Source organism: Channa argus, chromosome 8, assembly GCF_033026475.1.
Source record: "Channa argus isolate prfri chromosome 8, Channa argus male v1.0, whole genome shotgun sequence".
Taxonomy (NCBI): domain Eukaryota; kingdom Metazoa; phylum Chordata; class Actinopteri; order Anabantiformes; family Channidae; genus Channa; species Channa argus.
The window spans coordinates 18,015,953-18,033,411 of NC_090204.1; the positions used below are offsets into that span (position 1 = coordinate 18,015,953).

The following is a 17,459-nucleotide window of genomic DNA, read 5'->3' on the forward strand; positions in this document are numbered from 1 at the left end:
CACAGACAGGTAAAAGTAATCAGAGAAACTGGCCTTTTATTAAAAACAGATAATTTGATAATGTGAAACTACTGCACAAAAGCAAGATTAAATTTTATCTTTATTATTTTACCTTTTACATAGACAAGGCCCGCTGACTTGATGCTTCCTACGCTGTTTTCCGCCACACACGTGTATGTGCCAGAGTCGTCTTTGCTTACTCTCTCTATCACCAGCTCACTGTAGCCGTTCATGTGATTGTAATGAACTACAAACAATTAAAAATAATAACAGAAAAACAAGAGCAAAACACCAATTATAAAAAATACACAGCTCAAAAGGCGCCAGTGTAAAAGAATCACAGCCTAAAAACATTACCCTGAACTCCTGAACTTGGAATTATTTGTTTCTCAGTAAATGTTCTTTAAATTAGTGACTATTCTCACGACGAGTCATTTTTTAATCATTAGAGATTTGTCCATGCCTGGAATGATGTTGTTGTTCAAGGCCCATGTGATGCTGGGTGAGGGGATGCCACTGACCCCACAGGCCAGCGCGAGGCGCTCTCCCTTGTTGAGAGCGACATCTCTAAGCAGCTCAGTGAAGACAGGCTGGGTATGAACAGACAGGGTCATTGTCCAACTGTCCTGTCCAACTGCATTAGTGGCAATACAGGTGTAACTGCCTGCGTCATCCGGCTGGTGCAGATTGAGGGGAAATGAGGAGTGAGTGTACAAAAACATGTAAAGTTGTTTTTTATATATATATGACATTTAATAGCTTCCATTAAAAAAATCAATTATTGTCTATGTATTTCTTAGTTTACCTGAGCACTGTCAAGGGCCAGTTCCCCAGAGGGCAGGATGGTGTACTGCCCCGTGCTTTCACTGAGAGGTTTACCATCCTTTTCCCAGGACATGCTGGGCTGAGGGACCCCCACTGCTACACAAAGCAGCTGGGTCTGACTGTTTTCCACCACGGTTACTTCCTGCTCCCCGCCACGAATCGAGGGAGGAACTGCAAAAGACAAAAATATTTAATTATCTCTTCATTGTAAAATATCAGTCTATCTATGGCTTGAATAAGTATAATACAGTAATAATAAAATTGTATACAAATTATACACCACACAAATACATCAATATGCATTTTACAATTTCAATAACATCTCTGTGGGACACCACAAACTGAGATGGGATGTGGTTTATATTACTGTAGTGGTTGGAACATACTCTGTACAGTGAGGCTCATCTCAAGGCTGACAGTTCCTGCTGCATTGGCAGCAGTGCATGTGTATCGTCCAGTATCAGTTGGCTGGATATAAGCGATCTGCAAGGAGCCTGAACTGAGCACCCGCTGACGTAGAGATCCACTCAGCGGCTGCCCATCTTTATGCCATGTGACAGAGGGAGGAGGGGAGCCATCGGCTTGGCACTGTAGCGTCACCGATGAGTCCACAAGTGCCAGGTACTTCTTGGTCTCTGAACTGATTACAGGAGGGACTGTAAGGCACAAAGTATAAGGAATCAAGTAAAACTCACCAACATAAAATAATTTAAAGATGTGCAAAGAAAATAGATTGTGTTAAAAAAAAACGCAACCAATTTAAATGATTTAGGTGATGTAATAATGTGGTAAAGTATAAACCTCTAACACTGTGTGTATGTAGTGCTTGGAATACCTGTTAACGCATCTCAATGTAAAGATAACACAAAATGTAATTAAAAAAACTTAATTAACTGTTGCATCGTTGATGCAGACCCACCTCCACCTTGAACTGCTCTGTCACACCTACAGCACACCTCCCCATGATCTTACAGCACTCATGACCTGGACCACTCTAACATTGTTAAGCTGTTAACCCAGGTCGCGATCCAGTATGGAAGTCAGAGTTGGTGTGGTTTCATGATTCACATGTTTAATTTAGCATGTGTTTTATGTTGGATGTCCTTCCTGACACAACCCTCTGCATTTATCCAGACTTGGGACTGGCACAAAATGGCACTGCCTTGTTCCCCCTGGTGGTTGCATTTGCTTAGTACTACGTATTATGTTAATACTACCATTACTTGTGTGACCTACCTTGTACTCTGAGTTTGATCTTCCCCAGTGCAGTACCTGCAGGGTTTTGAGCCACACATATGTAAGTCCCAGAGTCTAGAACAGTGGCCTTGGAGATCTGCAGGCTTCCATTAGGCAATACAGTGAAATTACCACCTAGCATTTAAAAAGATACGTGGTGTTATGACTGAATGCTTGCTTACAGTGTAATTAATGACACACATAGACAGTTTGTTTTACCTGTGGTGGGTATGTTGATACCCTCCTTCTGCCAGGTGATGGTGGGTCTGGGTGAGCCTGTGGCCCTGCAGGGCAGAGTAATGGGGTTATTCAGGATCACATCCAGGCTGGACGGATGAGAGTGGATAACTGGAAGCTCTGAGGAGAAGAGAAACATTTTAAAAAAGAGAGGGATAACCAAAAGGAAAAAAAAAAGCCAGAAATAACAGGCACCTTAGGCTCACTTTCAACTGAAATTCACAGATGTAACATTTATCAATACCTGCCTGGCTTGTCAACATCACTATGTTGAAAATCTCAAATGAAGATGTTTAGTGCTGAGGCAAATAAGGTCACTGCTCCTGGAGCGGTGAGGTTGAGTTCACAGTTATACCCACAGAATTTTTTTAACTACCAGACTTTAATTTTTGTGATAGACACATAAAAGATTTTCTACCACTGCGTCTCCTTAAGGAGCAAAAGTGGGAATCTTCCCAGACCCAGCACACAAAATGACTTATGTACAGTGTTAATAGGACACACACAATCTAAGTCTGACTGAACACTTTTTCAGTATACAACAAATTGAATGTGTAAGTGACAAAAACATAAACTTAACAGTTTGTTTTTCAATCAATAATGAGCACGGGAAACCCCTGGTTTCAAACAGGATGAACAGCAGGTAGGGTATCCAACTTGGTAAATTGTCTTTTGATATGTTCTCACCCTGCACTGTGAGCTGAATGGGGCGCTGAGTGGAGCCTGCAGCATTCTTTGCAATGCATAAGTAGTGTCCAGAGTGACTGAGCTCAGCAGATGTGATCTCTAATGAGCCTGTACATACAATGAAAAATAAAATATTTAATAAAAATGCTGCTTAGCCTATGTTGCCAATTGTTGGCATATCATTATTGGATTATTGCTGACCTGTTGATAGGATGCTGTATCCCTGTTCCTCTTTGGACAGTTTTAAACCATCTTTGCTCCAATGGATTGTTGGCTCTGGGATGCCGGATGCAGTACAGGAGATGACCACTGGGGACAGTCTGGTTACAGTTAGCTCTGTGGCTTCATCTGCTATGGATGGAGGAACTACGTGGATAGATGTGAACAGTAAGAACATGTCTGATCTATTGCTGTTATCAATAAAACAGAAATGACCAAAAACATGTGGTATGTCTTACCATGGACAGTGAGGTTAATAGATCTGGAATCTTCCCCTGCCTCATTAGAGGCCACACATTTATACACAGCAGTGTCCTCCACACTGGGTGCTATAATTACCAAAGACCCTGATGAAAGTAATCTGGTAGTGATAACAAGAGCTGAAGTTAGTACTGGTAAGTAGCTGTATGAAATATTCTACCACCTATACTGATGTGGTATGATTTAGATTTGATATTAATAAAGAATATTTCAATATTATTGCTATTAGGCAATTTAAATATTAAATTCAAGTTAAATAACTACTGTATAAAATGTATTTAAAGTTTTGTCTTTTTTATCTTTAATTAGGAAACAGAGAGTGAGAAAACCTGAATCAACCTGTACATATTCTGGTTCTGGTCAGTACCGATGACACCACCGTTTTTTGTCCAGCTGACAGAGGGTTTAGGTATGCCAGTGGCCTCGCAAGGCAGTGTCGTCTGAACATTGACTGTTATGGTCACATCGGTGCGTCCATCAGCAATCGAAGGAGGGACTGAAGGAAGAGAACCACGGGTCAATAAGGTAACTGCGGTTGTGTCTGACTGAGACAGTTTAAAAGTATTTGCTTGTTTTTCTGTCTGCACATATTTACTAAGTACCATAAACTTGCAGATCCACTCTCTTTTGCTGCGTTCCAGCTGGATTTGTTGCCATACACAGATAGCGCCCTGTGTCAGTCACATGAGCAGAATGAATTTGTAGCGACCCATTGTTGGCCACTGTGTACCTGCACACATGTTTGCGATACGGCATCAAGGACCAAAAGAACAAAAGATAATACAAAGCAAGTATAGTATAAAAATTTAGAATTTTAGCAAACATCAAACCCAGAACAAAATTAGTTGTAACCTGAAAAAACAACAAAATTTTTTTAATCGTAATAATAATAATATTAATTATTTGGTTGTCAGTGACAACAATATCAATACTGCAGGATGTTTAGCTTTACCTAGGGTTGTTTCCTGCCAGTACGACACCATGTTTCCTCCAGGTCACACGAGGTGGAGGCACTCCGCTTGCAATACACTCCAGCACAGCTGGCTTGTTGACGTTCACTGCCACTGTTTCTGGGCCATCTTTGATAGTTGGAGCCACTAAAGGAACAGGTGGGAGATTGACAAATTAATTGAGTGAAAGTGTACTATAGGAAAGGATAACTCTGCATGTACAGCCAAAAGTAAAAGATTTAACTGTACCATTGACAACCAAATTAAATTGCCGTGTAGTCTTGCCAGCAATGTTAATTGCCACACAAGTGTACTGAGCCGTGTCACTAAGCTCAGCCATGTTGATCTGTAAGTACCGGCCACCGGAAAGAATACGAATACGTGCGGAAGCCTACAGAGACATAAACCGGTTCTTTTTAAAAAATAAACCATTGGATAACTCATTTTATAGGCAATTGTTTGTTTGTTTGATTTCTAACCTGCAGTGGTTGACCCTCTTTAAGCCAGGTCAGAGTTGGAGGTGGAACGGCATCAGATTTGCACTCAAGCGTCGCCTGCCTATTCTGCAGCACTGACACATCATGAGGGGTGCTCTCCCCCACAATGTTAGGGGGAACTGTTCCAGAAAGCAAAATACGCATATTAGAAAACATTAATATAGTTGACTATGTATACCATAGATTGTACTAGGAAACACGATGTACAGTGCATACTGTGTATGTTCTCTGATGTTACCCACCATGCACTCGAACCAGGAACTGCTTGTCATCATCTCCTGCTGGACTGATGGCTAAGCAGCTGTATCTGCCTGTGTCCTCCAACTGAGTACAAGCGAGATCAAGTGTGCATGAAAAAGACACACAGATGGCTTTGTATTATTGTATACACTTTTGCAATACAGTGTGAGGTTTACATTTCACAAATCTCATTGAAAGCATAAAAAAATTTACTTAACCATCCCTGGTTACTGACTTGTGCTGAGGCTACATGAAGCAATTCGCCTCCCTGGAGGAGGCGCAGACTGTCTCTCTGTGGGAGCGGGCGCCCATCCTTCAGCCATGTGAGGGAGGGTGTAGGGATACCTGAGGGCTCACACTGAAGCTCCAGGACATTATTAACCACCACAGACACTTCTGCTGGTACGTCTGAGTCCTTGATGTGTGGGGGTTCTGAAGAAAATGGGAAAATGTAAATCAGCAAATACTTATTTTCTAGTACATAAATCAAAATCTGAAGTTGAAGCTCAGGAGCTGTGATTTTCTCACCCAACACTTTTAGGTTGAAGTGGCGACTTGCTTGACCAGCAGTGTTGTTAGCCACACAGGTGTAGTGTCCTGTATCATTGACGTGGGCCTCGATAATTTGTACAGTGGTATTCAGATTGAGGATTTTGAGGCGTTGGTCAGAAATCAGAGTCGCTCCTTCTTTGAGCCAGGACACAGTGGGGGTTGGGGTCCCATGAGCAATGCATAGCAGAGAAGCCAAATTTCCTGTGACTACGGTTACATCCTCTGTGCTCGCTGCTCCATCCAGACTGGGAGGGACTGATGAGAGAGATAAAAGATATTATCATTTATTTTTATTTAAAAAAATTCTATTAGAATGGTGTTTGGTGATAAACAGTGCTCCTGAAAGTTTACAAGAAAGTCATGTTTCCATACTCACCGTGCACCTGAAGGTTATAATGCTTATTGTCCACTCCTGCCCTGTTTGATGCTACGCAGGTGTAGGTGCCACCATCCGACACCTGGGCTCGTGTAATTCTGACAGACAAAAAATTATATAATACATTTTATTAGTATCTTGATAACTTTTTACCAAAGGTGTAAAATAAACAACATTTTTCCATATAACACCACATAGGAACAATTTATTACATTAAATATTTGCCAGAAAATATATAATTCTTTATGCCACTGCTCATTTGCAAATGTAACAATTTGGAGGCTAGAAAGACCGAGCAGTTTTAGTTCTTATATTTGTGATATTGTGGAAAAACTACCAAACCCAAAGTACTGCACTTTCTACCACATTCAAAATTACCAACATTTTCAGCCCTTTAAGTAATCGGATACTTAAAGAAATTAAATATAATAAAAGCATTAAAAATCCAAAGACATTAAGATTTTTGTTGCTGTTTTACAGCCAAAGAATGCACATTATTATTTAATAATTTCAAACAAAAATCTCTATCATACATATAGAGCCCAAAAACTTGTTCTTAATGCAGCACCGTGTGCCACAAACTCCTGTTCACTGACCTACCGGAGCACCTGTCCAGCAGAGAGGAGTCGTATGTGAGAGGAAACGGGCAGGGGGAGGCCATTTCTCAGCCAGTTGAGCTGGGGAGGAGGAGAACCTGTAGCAACACACTCCAAGTTGACGGAACCTTCCAGTACTGTGGTCAACTCTTCAACTGTCTCACTGGGGCCGTCTATCACAGGAGGCACTAAAAGAGCAAATGGAGAGTAAGGTACTCATGTTAGGAGTAAGGTAAATTGTTTATATTGCACATTCTATGTAGTGTGTAGTTTGCAGGATTGCAAATATTTAAACTAATACTCATTATTCAACCCCAATTCAAAAAATCATGATGTGTAAAAAGAAAATAAAAACAGAATGCATTGATTTACAAATCTCGTCAGCTCATGTTTTATTTACAATGGAACATAAACAACATATAAGATGTTACAGGCCAGTTCAACCCCTGGACTCTTCTCCTGCGAAGCCATGCTGGATGCAGTATGTGGTTTAGCACTGTCTTGGATGGGAGGATACGTTGCTCTAAACGTCATTTTATCATAAACGGTGCCTTTCTAGATGTGTAAGCTGCCCACACCATTGGCACTAATGCACCCCCATACAATCATAGATGCAGGCTTTTGAACTCTCGACTGATAACAAGCTGGATGGTCCCTCTCCTCTTTAGTCCTCAGGACTTGGCGTCCATGGTTTCCAAAAAGGATTTCAAATTTTGATTCAGATTTTTGTCTCAGATCAGTGTAAATTTCGGCCAGAGCACACAGCAGCATGTCCAGTAGAGCATCAGGCCTGTTTTTAATGCAGTGGCACCTGAGGGCCCAAAGATCACATACATCCAGTTTTGACCTTCGGCATGTCCCTTGTGCTCAGAGATTCCTCCGGTTTCTCTGAATCCTTTGATGATACTGTGTTCTGTAGATGGTTGGGATCATCAAAGTCTTCGCTATTTTACATTGAGGAACATTTTTCTGAAATTGTTCCAAAATCTTTAGACGGACTTTGTCACAAATTGGTGAACCTTTGAACATCTCCATCTTTCTGAAATGCTCTGCTTATACCCAGTCATGTTACTGACCCATTGCCAAGTAATCTAATTAGTTCTGCAAATGTCCCTCCATTTGTTTTTGTTATTTGCAGCAATTACTTTTCCAGCCTTTTGTTGCCCCTGTTCCAGCTTTTTTGAGATGTGTTGCTTCCATCAAACTCAAAATAAGCAAATATTTTCCATGAAATGGTAAGTTTCAATATCTGATATGTTGTTTATGTGCTATTGTAAAACAAATATGGGTTGATGATATTTGCAATTGCATTCTGGTTTTTTTATGCTTTACACAACTTTCCAGCTTTTTTGAATTGGTGTTTTATTTGAATCAAACCCACCATATACATTTAGGTTGAATATCTTGTCCTCCTCTCCTGCAGTGTTAGTGGCCACACAGGTATACTTGCCACTGTCAGTGGTGTGAGCTCTGATCACAGTGAGTTTGCTTCCATCAGGACTGACCCTGAACACAAAAGCAGCATTACTTCATTGCTTATTGTTGCATGATAGTTTTTTTTATCTTCCTTTGGTGGCAGGGAATACTGTACCTGAGCCCCTTTGTCCCCATATTGTTAATGACTTCTCCATCCTTCAACCATTGGATTGTAGGTGTCGGGGTCCCCTGGACTCGACAGGCCAGCTGGATGCTTTCGTTTAGCAGGACTCTCATTTCACTGGGCAGTTCTGATCCAGAGATACTGGGAGGGACTAGGGAGAAAATTTGTGGTTTTAGCTGCAATCCTGTTGCTTGTAATTGATTAGAAATTATAATTGGACATCTAAAATGTAAACAATAGAACTTTGTATGATTTAAAAAACATAAACTCGAAAACCTCGAGCACACATTCTTATAAATAAATTGGTAAAGTATTTGTGATCTAATCTCTGCTAAAGAGCAACAGATTTTTGACTTTGCAACTACTTTCCAAGAAGACATTTGCAATTATTCTAAGCAGAAACAAGAGTAGGTACCTTGTATGGTGAGGTGGTACTTTTTGTCGGCTCTGCCCTCCACGTTGGAGGCCACACACGTGTAAGTGCCACTGTCAGAAAGCTGTAATCGTGCAATCTGAAGTTTGCTGCCCCCTGAGAAGATGTGCATCTCCAGAGAGTCTGAATTCTCTAAAGATATGTGACGTTCATATGTTTGTGTTTGGCATTAAATGAAATGACAATATCAAAGCTAATTGACAATAATACATATTCGGTTTCTGAAGGGCATTAACAGATGTTTTGTGTGACTACAAAAGAAACCTTACAGTGCACCTCTCATAAATGTAAAGTAGTCAAACCTATTGGTCGTCCATTCTTTAACCAAGTGAGACTGGGAGGAGGGATACCAGTAGCATCACAAGCAAAGGTGACTGGGTTACTGATGGTTTCCACCACATTCTCCTCTGTTGTCCCATCAATGCTCGGAGGTACTGAAGAGAGAGAGAGAGATTTTTATAGTGTTAAATAAAATATGCTTAGTGAGTCTTTAAAAGTTTATTAAATGTATCTTTAGGATTTGTTACCATGAATATTTAGGTGGAAGTTCTTGTCCACCTGACCAGCTACATTGGTGGCCTTGCAAACGTATTGTCCAGTGTTGGATACCTGAAGAACAGGGGAAAGACATGACTGGATAAATGTATTGAGTGCACATAAGAAGTGGTAGCTGCTATGGCTGAGGTCAAACTGTTTGACCTGACTTAAGGATGGAGCTGAAAAATGTCAAAACAAAAGGAACAGACATCGCAGTATCCATTCATCTCTCACCTCGGAGCCTTTAATCTCAAGCATCTGCCCCTTTTCCAGGATGCGCAGATTGCCTGATTCAGTCACCGCTCTGCCATTCTTGTACCAAGAGATAGTGGGAGGGGGAATAGCATTGGACTCACACTTCAGAGTTACTGAGCTCCCTACGAGCACATTAACCACCACAGGAGAGTCCCCACTACTGTCTCGGATACTGGGAGGAACTGGAAAGCAGATGAAGCATTAAAAGTCAGTTGATGGAAGTGAAACCGCAGGCCAAAGTCAGGCAGTGTGCAGTACAGAAAGGGTGAATGTAGACTGACCAAAAACAGTGAGATAAATGTATTTGTAAGCCTCTCCTGCTGCATTCATGGCCACACAGGTGTACTTTCCTCCATCAGATACTTTTGCTTTCAGAATCTGCACTGTACGGCCACCTGAAGACACAAGTGGACACACAAACGCATTCGGAATCTTGATTTTTTATTTTATAGCAATATGGCTTCAGCTGTCACCATTTCCCAGCTAAATTTTCATTCTTTTCACTTTGCCCGAGAAACAAGTATGTTGCCCCACGCTTGCAGTACCTGGCATGATGAGTGCATTGGGGTTGCCTTGAATGGGGCCTCTGTCAGTTAGCCAAGTCAAGGTGGGAGGAGGGAAACCAGTAGCTTCACAAGACACAGACACAAAGTTGTTCACCACCACTGTCACATTCTCAGCACTTGGGCCGATAATAGTGGGAGGTACTAAAGGAGAAAAAAAAAGAAGGTTTAAGTTGTTTAAAATACAGTAAAACACAGAAAATAAATTACTTAATACTTTATTGAGTTAAGACAGACACATAGATCTTTATTATCATTTATCTTTAATTCCATTGTTTTTACAATTTTACTAAAAGTCAAAATTTTATTCAGAATTTCCACATGACTTACCATGAACATTGACATTAAAGGATTTTTCCGCATTTCCAGCGACACTGTCCGCCACACACACGTAACGCCCTGTGTCCGATACCTGAGCAGTCTTCAGCTGAAAGGCAAAGAAATAAATACTCCATTAGACTACAGATCTACTGTAAATAATAAATGCATATACTGTAAAAAAATTAAACAGCACTTTAGCAACATTGCAGTTAGATGTTCACAGTTGCATTACTACAGTTTTTTAAAAACAGGATATTAAGGTTAAGCAAAAAATACATTGTAGGAAGTTTTTATTGTAGGGTATAAAGCTTTCTATTCTTTTAGTCATTCACTGTATAGGATATAAATGAATACAGATACAGATGATGAGGAATATGTTCTAAACAACGAATAACTTTATTGTCTGTGCTTTTGGTTCTTACCAGAAGTGTTCTCCCATTCGACAGGACTGTGTGTGGTCCATCAGAGCTGATTGGTTGGCTGTCCTTAAACCAGGTAATTTTGGGGGTGGGGTTTCCATCCACGTGACACTCAAGCTGGGTAGTTTTGTTGACCAGGATTGTGATCTTATCAGGCAAGTCGCTGTCCATTCCCCGTATGACTGGGGGCACTGATTCAAGGCACAAATACAGAATGAGAAACTGCTCATTGCAAAAAGACTTTTCCCAGCTCTGCCAAGCTGCCTGATACTGGAATGGTAGCACAAAGGAAAGGTTTTACTCACGTAACACTCTAACATCATACTGAATGGAATCTTCTCCAGCTTCATTGACAGCCACACACGTGTATCTGCCAGTGTCTTCAGCCTTGGCCCTGGGGATTTGTAACACTCGCCCACCTGAGGAAAAAAAACAAAAAACGAAAAGTTTTTAAGAACTCAATGTCTATATCTCAATACTCTGTTTACTCTTACTGTATTTCTTACCCGGCAGAATCAGAACTCTGTCAGTGGAGGTCAGTAGTTGTCCATCTTTGTACCAGGTGAGAGTTGGAGGGGGGACAGCATTGGTCTCACAGTACAGAGAGATGGGGTTGTTGAGTATAACATCCCGAACATCCCCTCCAAAGCCTGGGGGAGACATAGTACCACTATCTCCACCATGTCTGTTGAAATTAGGTGGAACTGAAAGAGAGAAAAAAGCAACTAACTGAGCCTTTAGGAATTTTTTATTAGTTAGTGTCAGTGTGGTTGGAAGGACAATTAATAGTATGATTCTGCTTTTATCCCAGAAAATGCTGGTTCATAAATCTAGTTTATATTTTTTTTAAAGCTGAAATTTTCTGTACTTTTTAATGACATTTTAACATATTTGCACCAGTCAACCCAGTTCACCTTGTATATTTACATCAAAGTCCTTCTCATCCTCTCCAGCTATATTAGTGGCTACGCAGGTGTAGCGGCCAGTGTCTGACACCTGAGCATGCTTGATCTGAACAATACGACCGTTTGCTGTAATGGAAACATGTCCGTCTGCCCCCAAGATCTGTGGATCAAAACAAGAGGCATCAGAAGAGAGAATCAGAGATTTATGAATTTATAGCTGAGGTTTATTGAACCACAGCTGTCATTTACATAGGAAACAACCTTCTAACAGCAGACAAATAAGAAGATAGAAGAGAGGTTTCATCAGCAAAGGAGATGAATGTCCACCTGTCCATCCTTGTACCACTGTAGTGCTGGGGTAGGAAAGGCTTCAGCTGCACACTCCAGGGTCAACGTGCTGTTGACTTTGATCTTGACCTCTTTGGCAGCTATTCCTTCTCCTGGGATATCATTTTTATTGATCTGTGGGGGAACTGAAGAGAAAAAAGTACTTACAAAATAAGTACATGTAAGTATGTTATGTTGAACCATTCAGTCATCTTACCATAAACTTTGACCTCATAGTGCTTAAGTGTTTCTCCAGCCTCATTAGTGGCCACACAGGTATATCTCCCTGCATCTTCTTCTTTAGCATTGAGAATCTGTAGAGTTCGTCCACCTGTGAAAGCGCGAGTGGTAAATGACTAAAATGTACCATACTGTTGTATTCTAGTCTATTGAATACTGTTCTGGTGTTATGTACATGTGAAATTAAACCTGGGAGAACTCGGATATTGCGGTTGGACACAAAGGGAGTGCCATCTTTGAGCCATGTGATGACAGCAGGAGGATAGGACTGGACCTCACACACCAGTGAGGTGGGGCTGCTCAGAGTTACTGTCACCTCCTCTGCAGAACTTTCAGGACCTAAACCAGCAATTGTGGGAGAAACTAACAAAAAAAGGAAATTAGGAATGTGATCAAAGGTCTCTAACAGTTTGATAAAATTATGAAGCATTTCCTAAATTCATCAAAAACAGTAGTCTTTGTACCCAGGACATTGAGGTTGAAATGTCGGCTGCGATCCCCTGCACTGTTAGATGCCAGGCAGCTGTACCTGCCAGTGTCTGCAACATGGGCATCAGAGATTTGCACAAAACGGCCGTGAGACAAAACTTGGTGGCGTTTGTCAGGTATCAGCGGCTGTCCATCCTTCAACCATTTAATCTCTGGTACAGGGTTACCTGGGATATAATACAGGGTTATTAAGAGAGAGAGGTCGGCCAGATACATCTATACTGATCAGCCGCAACAATGAATGCACATTAAATCTACTTCAGGTTTTTTAATGTTGTGTTGCCATTATTTTGAATACTGAACCTATGATCCCACTAACATTAACAACCCCAATTGGTAGTATTAATTTAGATATACATACAGTGTGTATTATGTTGCTTACCTGACGCTTCACAGGTGAGTGTAATGTTGTGTTTCTCCTTGACTTTAGCATCCACCAAAGTTCCCTCATCCACAATGCTTGGTGGAACTGTAGGATTAGACACTAAATTATTAAATATGGTTCTCACTATCTTCTGCATCTCTTTAAACGTGAAATGGAAAAAAGGACCTAAACTTAAACAATTTTAACACAAAATCTGTCATCTGTATTCTGTCATGTTGATCGAGACCTTTTTGCACAGAGAAACCATATAAACAAAAATCATGCTGATGCACATTTAGTACTTCTTTACCGAGGATGTCAAGGTCAAAGTCCTTTCTGTCCTCTCCAGCACTGTTAGACACAACACAGGTGTACCTCCCAGCATCCTCTACTACAGCATGCATTAGACGCAAGCTTCGCCCTCCTGTGGATTAAACAGGTCAGTTATTATCATTTATCCATGGTCCTGATAAAATGTGCTTTTCTACTTTTGCTGGTTATGTCATCAAAGCATTTTCCACAAAAGGAAAACATGTCAGGATAAGTGGTTTAAATAAGGCATCCTTCTCTTTGAAATCCAGGATAATTGAATAGTATGAATTTGGACTCTAAAGTTCACAGCTGTTAAAACAAATCTCATCTTAATGAGATTCAAAACTAAACAGCTTTTACTTTACAGAGCTGGGTTCATGAAAATCTCCTTGAAGGCACGACTGAATTAGTGTCAACTTCTGGAATGCATCTTCTGCACTCTGTGGGTACAGCAATATTACCTCTTAAACAGTGTGTTTTGTTTTTTTTGCGTTAAGGTTTTTTATTATTACCAGGTTATGTACAAAATGTAGGCAATTCAAATAATAAAAAAAAAAGCTTCCCTTTCTGCACAAGCAATTTAGGCAGTATGCCTAAATCCAAGGGCCATGATTTAGGAGCAACATCCAATATATCTTGTAAATGGTTTAAAAACACAATTAAAATGAAATTATGAAATTGCTCCTCTTTGTCTTCTTTCACATATCTGTCTGTTGAGTTTGGCCCCAGTTGTAATAATCGCATTACATTTTATTACTGGTGATGTATTGCAACTGCTTGGCCTGTGAATCCTACCTAGGGAGCAATATATTTTAAGTTAAAACCTTGAAAATGTAGACATCACTCAAATTGTTTTGGTGGTTTGGTTTGCTTGAATTTGCTATTTTATTATAAGTGGATAATAAAAAACTATTAGTATACAATAGTATATTTGTGTTTTATATGTGACATGGCATACAACACAAGGACATTGTTTGTTTTGCTTTTGTAGAAACATTTTTACACAACATTAGAGAAAGCTCACAGGGTCCGATGGGAACTCACCTGACAGGACAAGAACTGAACCGCTTCCTTTAATTGGCTGGCCATCCTTCATCCAGGTGATGGTAGGAGGAGGTATACCAGAGGCCTCACAGCTCAAAGCAACCGGGTTCTTCACTACAACGCTCACATTTTCTGTCAAGTGCACCTGACTATTTATACTTGGTGGGACTGAATAAGGCAAAAGGGGAAAGTGTGAGACATTTAGATGGGCTGCAGCTCTCCAAGAAAAAAAAAAACATTAAAGCAAAAATCTTCAAAAAAAACTTACCATGTACAGTGACGTCATGCTTGCTGTCAGCTTGCCCTGCTACATTAACAGCGATGCAGGTGTAGCGTCCTGTGTCTGACACCTTAGCATCTTTAATCTGTAAAAGCTTCCCCTCACTCAAGACAATGGCACTGTTCTGCCCGGTAATGGGCCGTCCATCCTTCAGCCATGTAATTGCTGGTTGTGGTACACCCATTGCAGCACACTGTAGAGTCACATCTCCTCCTTTTGTCACAATAACATCATTGTTGTCGCCCTCACTGTGGCTGATGGAAGGGCGCACTGAGGTGAGAAAACCATGTGAGTTGCTGCACACATTCTCTCAACAGATGCAAAAGCTGCATTACTAAATCCTGTGTAGTTTTAATTACTTACTGCACAATGACATATTCAGGTATAAAATCAGATTTCAGAAAGCTGTATGGGAAGGGGCTTTCTGTCTAATACTGCACTTTTTCTGAGGTGCTTCTAGTTATGTCAGCCAAATTTCCTTCCACCGAGCTACAGTAATGAAAATAGAGGTCAAATACATCACTGGCATCAGGCTCAAAGCTCTGACTATTGCTCACAGCATGGTCAACTCAACAGCCTCTGCCTAACTCAACTCACTCTTTCAGGTCTACAGTCCCTCCTGCCGACTGCCCTCTGCCAATGAACAGCATCTGGTGCTCCCATTACCACACAAAAGCCCAAGCAAAACAACCTACCAAACTCTGCACACTCAGCACCCTAATTCCCACTATTGGAAAAAGTGCTGAAATTAATTCTGCTATTTCCCATGAAGTAGATAAAATTTAAAAATCTGTTCTTTCTTGCACTTGTATCTCATAAAACATAAATGCTTCTTCACATGCTTTTTGCTTTGTCTTGTACCTCATTTTTAAGTCGCTACAGATAAAAGGCAAATGGAGCACATTTGTCTTTTCTATTAAAAGTAGGGTTTTGAGGAGCACTTTTCACATTGCTTATTCTCTTCATATTATCTTGTCTAGTAGTAAAAGGCAAAATAACACAAGAAAGTGACTTCTATCAATATAAATATTGGGCCTGGTTGCGTAAACGTACCATAAACCTGAAGACTGTACACTTTAGAAATAGTGCCAGCTTCACTAGAAGCTGTGCAGGTGTAAGAGCCTGTGTCGGTCCTCTCAGCACTGGAGATTTGCAGTTGACGACCTCCGGTCAAAACTCTGAGCCGCTGGTCCAACGTGAGCTCAGAACCTAAGACAGAGTACACACGTGGAACAGAAATAGGTGTGGTAGTGTACTTGTTCATACAGCATATTTCTGATCTTGTTGTCACTTAGTTTCTCCGTGTCTCTTAGAAACACACACACATACCATCCTTTTTCCAAGTGAGACTAGGAGGTGGTATGCCACTGGACTCACAGACCAGAGTGATGAGACTGCCTTCAATCACTGTCAGAGGAGACACCTCCTCATAGCCACGGATACTGGGAGAAACTGTAATAATGAGAGGGCACCAAAAGGACATCACATCTCGATCAAGCACATTGTTAAATGTTCACATTGTCTTATTAAAGCATAGCTTTGATATTACTGTTATTGGAAATGTGAGGTACAAATAAAATTTGAACAGGTCCCTAGAGACACGGGGCATGTTTATATCTATTTACAGATTCTGATGAGGATGGAGCACTAAAACCATTTTTGCTCAAAGGATTTTGAAAAATTGTTGTTCAGGCAAGAAAGACAAGTACAATATGACTGCACTGGCTTCCATCCAGTTTAAACATACGTATCTATGGGAACAAACAGATGAAGTCATCAAGAGTTGTTTCTGTTTAACAAATACAATTACATATTTTGCTTTTACATCATCACCTCCTTAGTAAATGAAATTTTCTTCTAAATAAAAAAAGCTTACCCCAAACGTTGACATTGTAATTCTTCTCTGTTTTCCCAGCAGCATTGGTGGCTTCACAGGTATATCTGCCTGAATCCTGCACTTGGGCACTGTCAACCTGACCAGATTCACAAAGAGCATGTGAAATTTGGTAACACGATGTGTACAATTCTGGATAATAAACCAAGTCTTAGAGACGTCACCAAGTTGAGTGTAACTATTACTTGTTTACGGCTGTACCTTGAGCAGACTCCCATCCAATGAAACTGTTAGACCAGGCTTCCTGAAGAGTGGACGGCCATCTTTACGCCAGGACAAGGTAGGTGGAGGGATCGCATCACTCTGGCAGTGCAGCTCCACTGGACGGCCGAGCATCACTGTTGCATTCACCTCCTCACCCTTGAAGTTAGGTGGCACTGTGACAAGCATGAAAACATGAAGACAAGCTGTTGGCTGTGTTTCCCCGACACACTATTTTAAGTTTGTACTGATGTAGACTCTTAGACTCTGTTAAAATGCACTTTTACATGAACTGATTTAAGCTGACAGGCTGCTAAGCAATGCAAAATGCTCTAAACTCGTCATATTACTTCATAAGTGGACAGAACAATTGCTTCCTGTAATACACCGGCTCTGTTAAGTAGGGCATCTGGTGCTCTTTAAATACTAAATCTATCTTGGGATATTACAACACCATTTAAACAGTTCAACATTTGTTTGTGGTATTAACAATCAGGGTAGTTTCATTTCCAAGAAGTTAATAAAACCCAATCTCCATGGAAATTGCTACCATACACGCAGATGCGTAATGATTCAGGAGCAAAGAAATTCTTACAAGA

At 40.7% G+C, this 17,459-nt stretch overlaps 1 protein-coding gene across 2 annotated transcripts in view; it reads right to left on the reverse strand.

The window, feature by feature from the left end:
- The window catches only part of hmcn1 (hemicentin 1), a 68,940-nt gene that overhangs the window by 9,151 nt on the left and 42,330 nt on the right, over positions 1-17,459 (reverse strand). For both annotated transcript variants that reach the window (XM_067513504.1, XM_067513505.1), the window contains exons 41-84: positions 16,861-17,036; positions 16,642-16,738; positions 16,095-16,217; positions 15,819-15,974; positions 14,754-15,035; positions 14,486-14,653; positions 13,440-13,553; positions 13,148-13,234; positions 12,741-12,932; positions 12,466-12,639; positions 12,254-12,367; positions 12,037-12,182; positions 11,719-11,869; positions 11,311-11,508; positions 11,110-11,223; positions 10,808-10,995; positions 10,395-10,491; positions 10,047-10,208; positions 9,783-9,896; positions 9,481-9,683; positions 9,237-9,318; positions 9,012-9,143; positions 8,692-8,841; positions 8,268-8,427; positions 8,058-8,182; positions 6,681-6,864; positions 6,081-6,178; positions 5,681-5,959; positions 5,388-5,584; positions 5,155-5,236; positions 4,895-5,031; positions 4,665-4,806; positions 4,418-4,562; positions 4,068-4,195; positions 3,805-3,961; positions 3,444-3,565; positions 3,187-3,351; positions 2,986-3,093; positions 2,281-2,418; positions 2,062-2,196; positions 1,212-1,481; positions 806-996; positions 464-677; positions 113-247 (exon numbers count right to left, since the gene is read on the reverse strand). In XM_067513504.1, the coding sequence (XP_067369605.1) occupies positions 113-247; positions 464-677; positions 806-996; positions 1,212-1,481; positions 2,062-2,196; positions 2,281-2,418; positions 2,986-3,093; positions 3,187-3,351; positions 3,444-3,565; positions 3,805-3,961; positions 4,068-4,195; positions 4,418-4,562; positions 4,665-4,806; positions 4,895-5,031; positions 5,155-5,236; positions 5,388-5,584; positions 5,681-5,959; positions 6,081-6,178; positions 6,681-6,864; positions 8,058-8,182; positions 8,268-8,427; positions 8,692-8,841; positions 9,012-9,143; positions 9,237-9,318; positions 9,481-9,683; positions 9,783-9,896; positions 10,047-10,208; positions 10,395-10,491; positions 10,808-10,995; positions 11,110-11,223; positions 11,311-11,508; positions 11,719-11,869; positions 12,037-12,182; positions 12,254-12,367; positions 12,466-12,639; positions 12,741-12,932; positions 13,148-13,234; positions 13,440-13,553; positions 14,486-14,653; positions 14,754-15,035; positions 15,819-15,974; positions 16,095-16,217; positions 16,642-16,738; positions 16,861-17,036 (6,732 nt within the window). The remainder of the gene's footprint in view (positions 1-112; positions 248-463; positions 678-805; positions 997-1,211; positions 1,482-2,061; positions 2,197-2,280; positions 2,419-2,985; positions 3,094-3,186; positions 3,352-3,443; positions 3,566-3,804; positions 3,962-4,067; positions 4,196-4,417; positions 4,563-4,664; positions 4,807-4,894; positions 5,032-5,154; positions 5,237-5,387; positions 5,585-5,680; positions 5,960-6,080; positions 6,179-6,680; positions 6,865-8,057; positions 8,183-8,267; positions 8,428-8,691; positions 8,842-9,011; positions 9,144-9,236; positions 9,319-9,480; positions 9,684-9,782; positions 9,897-10,046; positions 10,209-10,394; positions 10,492-10,807; positions 10,996-11,109; positions 11,224-11,310; positions 11,509-11,718; positions 11,870-12,036; positions 12,183-12,253; positions 12,368-12,465; positions 12,640-12,740; positions 12,933-13,147; positions 13,235-13,439; positions 13,554-14,485; positions 14,654-14,753; positions 15,036-15,818; positions 15,975-16,094; positions 16,218-16,641; positions 16,739-16,860; positions 17,037-17,459) is intronic.